Here is a 7,158-nt window from a genome sequence, read left to right as displayed (position 1 = left end):
GTGTGTGTGTGTGTGTGTGTGTGTGTGTGTGTGTGTGTGTGTATGTATGTGTGTGTGTGTGTGTGTGTGTGTGTATGTGTGTGTGTGTGTGTGTGTGTGTGTGTGTGTGTGTGTGTGTGTGTGTGTGTGTGTGTGTGTGTGTGTGTGTGTGTGTGTGTGTGTGTGTGCGTGCGTGCGTATGTGCGTGCGCCGTATATAGGTTTTTCGGTGGGTGACTATGTTTGTATGTTTCTTCTTTTAATTTAGATTTTTAGGACAGGACAGGAAGGGTTTTTAAATGCATTTAAATCTAAATGTCACAAAAGAAATAAGAGCATGTTAAGAAAGACACTATGTATACAATTAATGCTATCTGTAAAAGCAACGATCGATCTGTACGTGGAGTGGTGGAAGAGTAACAGCGTACATTATGCATTTGTTTTTAAAATGAGATACCGAGCCCTAGTGAAGTATAAAAGGTGGGAACTAAGCGTGATTCTGCCAGTGAGGATGGAGAGCTTGTTGACGGTTACCGCTACCAGCTACTTCTTGCTGGTTTGCTTGCTCCTGGCCCTCTGGGCCGTCCTTTTCAGCCGCACCAAGGACCCTCAGGAAGCACCAGGGCCTCGAGCATGGCCCGTCATCGGCTCACTCCACCTCCTCGCTGGATATATTGTTCCCTACCAAGCCTTCAGTGCCCTTTCTGAATTTTACGGACCTGTATTCAAAATGTACCTCGGATCTACAAACTGCGTTGTAGTTAATGGACTCGATAACATCCGTGAGGTTCTTTTTAACAAAGGTGCACATTTTGATGGAAGACCTAACTTCAAAAGATACGAAATACTTTTCTGCGGTAATAAAGGAAACTGTAAGTATTTGAATAAAATAACATGTAGCTAAATACTAATAGTTCTAATTTAGTTAATTATCCTAGTATAAGTAATCTAGTTTTAAGGGTGTCGTGGAATATACGAGTATAGACTGAAGTATTTTAGATTGCGTGTGGTTATCCTGTACACCGTAGGGAGTCTAGGTGTGTATGTTATAAGTTTTTCCAATCTAATAAACCCAGAAATTAAAAATTAATTTTGGTCGAACGACTTAATGTATGGAAAAAATATCTTTCTACTTTATCGAGTGTCTCTTTTTTTCAAAATATCAAAGGATTTCGCCTTTGACGATGGGCCCGCTACTACCACACATCGGTCGAACAAATAAGCTGCAATATCATCAAGATTTGAGTTATCAGAATTTCCCATGCGTTGAATTTACTACCAATACCTTGTTTCGGTAGTTACAAACTCAGTAATTTGAGTTTAATTAACTATCAAGATTATTTTGTTAAAATAGTTATTAAATAACAATTTAATTTACTTTGTTATGGTTTGTTTATTCGAGTTCGAAAATAACAAAATAAATTCAATAGACTTTCGTTTTCAATAAATTATTTAATTAATTATTTTATTAAATTTTCAAATTACTTAAATTATAATTTGATCTCTGATCCATTCAATTTCTTAAAAACATCCATTCAATTTACTACTTTAAAATCAGTTTAAAAATTTATGTAAAAACTGCTGAAATTCAGCTATAATGTCACAGTAATCTCCAGTACATGTTAAACTTGAAGTTTGAGAGCGTAGAATTTTTTTATTATTATCATGCAACAAACAATGTTTGGACAACCGCGTGCGCGAGCTATATATATATAATATTCAGATGTGTAATTACTATATGATCTACAGTTAAATCTGTTTAAAAATGAAATAAAGAAAAAGCAATTATTGTATGTGGATATTTCAAAATTAATTTATTAATTTAAGTAATTAATTAACAAAACTTTAATTTCATATACGCCGACCTCTGTAGCAGAATCGTACCTTCTCTGCCTTTAATTCGGAGATAAGAGGTTCTGATCCAATCAGGCATGGCATTTTTCACACGTTAAAAATTACACGCTAACTATGATAACTGTTATTGAGGTGTGTCAGCCTGTTGCTGCTCTACGGATAAATAAGTAATAATAATCAGAATCAATTATTTTCATTTCATTATGAAGAATTTTACTGGTTAGTAGTAAAAAAAAAAATTTTTTGCGTAGTCCTATGCAAGAACACAGACTTTCCGTTAATTTAATTTCGTTTAATATTTTTTTTTTAATTTGGTTCTATATTGCTAACGTTAGATACCGCAGATAAATAAACGTCAACGTTCCAGCTTGCAGCATCATAACGAACCACGCTTCTACTTGCCCCACTCAAATTTTGTTATCTCAAATTGAGCGTAACTCAAGAACGACTCAACCAATCGTCATCAGATATTTACAACTTGAGAAAAACTTCTAGAGTATATCCAAATTTCAATGAAATTGATCTAGTAGTTTTGGAGATTTTCGAGAACAAAATTTATTTTATACACAGGCCTATCTGTATAAGAAACCCCCTAATTTAAATTAATGGTGTTTTAGTACTTCGCATGCCTGAAAGTGTAAAGAAAATTCATTTTCACCCCACACTTCCGTCATTTGACTGAAAGTAATGTAGTAGTTTTCTTCGAAAAGTCCGTAAAAATCAGTTTTTCATTATGATCTAGTCACATTTTAATAGCTTTTGTATAATTACTTTTCGAATTTCATATGTCCAATAATTTCAGGGAGAACTTTACAATAAATTTAATTAATTTAATTTAATTAATTTTTTTTCTATTTAAATTGTTATGTATTTAATTTTGGTAATTTCACCGATAATAGATTATTTTTTATAAAAAAAATGATTTAATTGAGGCCAAAGGACAGAGAAAAATTATTTGCTAAGGACCCTAATAATTTCATAAGCTTCGCATAACAAACTTTTTTAATCCTAGGTTTTACTAAAAGTATGTAAATTCAAGCTGCTATTTCCGGCTATGAGCGATTACACTTTATGTCTAGTTAGATCAACTAGAGTGTATATACTATATATAATTATTGCTATACTATATAAAATAAAAATAAAAATAATAATATTATTATTATTATTATTACTTTTTATTATACATATTTTTCTTTTTGTTTTTATTTAGGAATTCGGTTTAGTTTTTAATCAATAAAACAATAAAAGAGAAAAACACTTTTTAACAAAATCGACGAATAGTCTATTATTTGTCTGATAAATTTATTAAAAATAAATTGTAATATTTATTACAACTATTTTATTTTGATAAAATTTCGAAAAATTGTAGTTTTCACTACTTTTTTGCGGTCTACTAATTTATGAATAAGTATGCATTTGCAAACGTAAATATCACTGACACAATTATTTGCAGAAACAGTACACCTGAAGTTTTAGAATACGATTACGACGGTTAAAAATATCCACCCACCTCTAAAAAAAAAATAGTTCATCTATTATATTCCAATATTAAAATTTGTCTCCCATCGTGCTCGACCAAAAAAATAAAAAATGGATGAAATAAAAATAAATTAATTTTTCAGTATAAATAGGATAAACTTCACCGATATTAGATTACAGTTATATGTTTCAAATGATAACTGATATTTAAATGTTTAATTCACTCCTACAATTGTTATTTAATAGTTTGTGGTTACTGTTTCAAGTTGTTATTATATGATTTTTCTTCTTTTTTTTTGTTAATTTACTCACAGTACGTTAAAGGAAAACGTAATATAAAATATATTTACGTTAAATATGTAAACATAATCAATATTTATCTACTAATACTAGTACTATTATTATTAGTATTTACTGTAAACCATTTCAAAAAACACTTAATTTTTCTTTTTTTGTTATTTCAGCACTGGCTTTTTGTGATTGGTCTGATATTCAAAAAACAAGACGAGAACTGTTACAATCGCATACTTTCCCGCGTTCCTTCACTGTGCGTCATCAACAACTCGAAACTTATCTGAGCGAAGAATGTCGTTTTCTAAAAGAACAGCTGTCTGCCACAAACGGAAAATCATTCGCTATAAAACCAGTATTGTTACACTGTTGTGCCAACTTATTCACATCGTATTTCTGTAGCCGCCATTTCAGTATTAATAACAAAGAATTTGCCAAGATGATTTTTAATTTCGATGAAATATTTTATGAAGTTAATCAAGGATACGCGGCCGACTTCATGCCTTGGTTAATGTTACTGCAAGGAAGACACTTAGCCAAAATGAACGGATGGAGTCGAGAAATCAGAAAGTTTATGGAAGAATCTATTCTAAAAGGAAGGCTGGAAGAATGGGAAAATGATCCTTATCGTACACCAGAAGATTATGTAGATACACTAATCGAACACATCAAAAGCGGAAGACAGCCCACTATGTCGTGGGATATGGCGTTATTTTCCCTGGAAGACATAGTAGGTGGTCATTCGGCCGTCGGAAATTTATTTATAAAAATTTTGGGATACATAGTAGACAAGCCTGAGGTTCAGCAAAAAATATTCGAGGAAGCTGAAGCGGCTACCCAAGGAAGAGATGTTACATTGACAGATAGAAACGTTATGCCGTATACGGAATCTGTCATATTAGAAGTAATAAGATTCATAGCATCACCTATTGTACCGCACGTCGCTAACCAAGATACAACAATTGCCGGTAAGTAAAACTGTAGCTACTTTATGGTAATAAACACTCGTATTTTAAATTCACATAAGACATAGTATCACAACGTAAAACATCATGAAGAGAACACTAAATAACACATGTAGTAATATTACTCGCTTTATACCTTTCCCGAAATTTCAAGCTCAATAAATTGCTTTGTTATACCGGTAAAACTTACTTCGCGATCTTATTTTATTCTTGAATCACTTTATTTGTTACAAAGGAAGATAATATGGTAACAGGTAATTCGCTTAGAAGTTTTTCAAAAAGAACCTTCCGTAGTTTAAAACACAAACGGTTGTGTGGGTACTTTTTACAGTTTACATCGGTGCAGTAGAAAAAAATCCCTATTACTATTATTATTCGTTCAATAGATAGCCACCCATCTACAAAGACTGCTATTTTTTCTGATAATGAGGACGAAATTTTTAAAACCTCTCAGTCCTTTTCTGGGAATTGAACTAATGATAGAAAAGTCAAAAGCCGACTATTACATCACTATTCAGCCTCTATTTTAACTATAAATTATTTTATTTTTATTATTATTATTGTTATTATTATTATTATTATTATTATTATTATTATTATTATTATTATTATTATTATTATTATTATTATTATTATTATTATTATTATTATTATTATTATCATTCATTCAAAAATGTAGATTTATGTAACAATAAAAAATAAAAAATTATTTGTAGTTTTAGAATATTTAATATTAAACAGCCTACAATAGCATAACGCTAATTATTTACATTTACCCGTAGACATTCTGGACAAGTACATTAGTTTACACTTCAATTTTTTTTATTGTCGTTTCTGTTATGTTGTTTCGACTATTTATTGTCGTTTCATCAGCTGAAATACAATAAGAGTATATTTTTTTGTATTACACTAATATTGAGTTATACAGTTCATTTACTATTTTAAAAAAATTTAATATTTACCAAAATTATTTCCAAATATGTTCAAGTTAAGCATGTTGAAGTTAATTATAGATAGATGATCACGTAAGTCTCACATCTAATCGACTAAATCTAAATGAAACAATTGTAGATCATCGCTCGTATATTTAAAGATAATTAATTACGACCTTAAATTTTAAGTCGATATCGATCGACTTAAAATTAAGGACCTATCTGATCTCTTTGCTAATAACTTAAATAATATTTTTGCGTTATTTATATAAGGATAACAGCGCCTAAATCATTTCAATAATTGCTTAATGAAAAGAATAAAGACAGATGTTTTTTTTAAAAAACAGCAAAAGCAGAAAAAATATTCCATCATACCAAACATTTGATCGCAGAGGCAGATAGACTAAACGGTTTTTAAATTTTCAGTCGTCTTAAAATCGTTATTGAAATGAGTAGGATATTTAAATTAAATTCTTTGAAATCCAGTTAAAAAAGACATTTATAGCTGAAAAAATTTGTCGAAGTAATAGTATCTCGGCCTTTCTTCCGGAAGACCCCCGACAGGCTTGGGATTTTTCATACACTATAATATTTCAATATCAAATACCATCGCACACGATCCGTACATATGCGGTGAATTAATCATCAGAATGTTTAAAATAAAATGGTTTAGAGTAATGAGGAATCCTTCCTTAGCTTTATTATATTATAGTAATTACAGTACAAAATAAACAAATTCATCCATGGGGTGGGGGATACTAATCGGTGATAAACGTTTTATAATATAATCACAGGATGTATAACGATAGTTGTTATAATACAATCCACGAAAAACTAAGTACGATTATTCTTTTGTAAAGGTAATGAGAAAATAATCTGGAATTCATATTGCACTACGATTCCTAAAGTATTGAAAATATAGCGTTAAATATCATTAAGTTTTTAAACTGTAAAATTTACTAAGTTATTCGTTTGTCTTTTGTTTCAGGATTCAAAGTAGAAAAAGACTCGTTAATTTTCTTAAATAATTACGATTTAAGTATGAATCCATCGTTATGGGATAGACCTGAAGAATTTATCCCGGAAAGATTCTTATCATCCGAAGGATTACTCGTTAAACCCGATCATTTTCTGCCGTTCGGAGGAGGACGTCGATCTTGCATGGGAAACAAGATGGTACAATTTACATGTTTTTCGTTTTTAGCAAATATCGTACATAAATTTCATATTGTTCCTAGTCAGGATATCGATTATCACGTCCCGATCGGTAATCTCGCTTTACCTTATGATACTTACAAATTCTGTTTTATTCCTCGAGCATAAAAAAACCATGAGACTTAAATTTTTGGGACGATTCATTAAGAGTAAATAAAATTAACATTAATATTAATGTCACTTAAGTGCGTGTACAAACACACGCACACTTTAATACTTACAGATATTGAGAAAACAGATTCATTTTAAAATAGTTAATAAATGACATATTTATAAAAATTTAGTTTTATGTCTTATCGGTACTATATAATCAGTCATCAGAGATATTATGATAACTTCCAAGTTAAATAGTTAAAATACGGATTCTAACGTAAATGACATAAACAAAATACGCACATCTGTAGCTAATATTGATATTCTAAATATTCTAAAATTTTAAGAATC

At 30.4% G+C, this 7,158-nt stretch overlaps 1 protein-coding gene across 1 annotated transcript; it reads left to right on the top strand.

Moving 5' to 3' along the window:
- Positions 1–489: 489 nt before the first annotated feature.
- Positions 490–6,822, top strand: LOC142317831 (cytochrome P450 307a1-like). The gene is made up of 3 exons (XM_075354381.1): positions 490–850; positions 3,776–4,570; positions 6,488–6,822. Exons 1-3 carry the CDS (start codon positions 490–492, stop codon positions 6,820–6,822), a joined length of 1,491 nt encoding a protein of 496 aa, XP_075210496.1.
- The last annotated feature ends 336 nt before the right edge of the window (positions 6,823–7,158 follow it).

Source organism: Lycorma delicatula, chromosome 1 (assembly GCF_047948215.1).
Source record: "Lycorma delicatula isolate Av1 chromosome 1, ASM4794821v1, whole genome shotgun sequence".
Taxonomy (NCBI): domain Eukaryota; kingdom Metazoa; phylum Arthropoda; class Insecta; order Hemiptera; family Fulgoridae; genus Lycorma; species Lycorma delicatula.
The sequence above is the reverse complement of the archived record's forward strand: the minus strand, read 5'-3'. Positions and strand labels throughout refer to the sequence as shown.

Bases quoted from the DNA above. Each gene is read 5' to 3' on its own strand.
- LOC142317831 (XM_075354381.1), top strand. From the start codon at position 490: ATGGAGAGCTTGTTGACGGTTACCGCTACCAGCTACTTCTTGCTGGTT. The intron at 851-3,775 runs GTAAGTATTTGA...TTGTTATTTCAG, and splicing joins CTGCGGTAATAAAGGAAACT to CACTGGCTTTTTGTGATTGG. The intron at 4,571-6,487 runs GTAAGTAAAACT...CTTTTGTTTCAG, and splicing joins CCAAGATACAACAATTGCCG to GATTCAAAGTAGAAAAAGAC.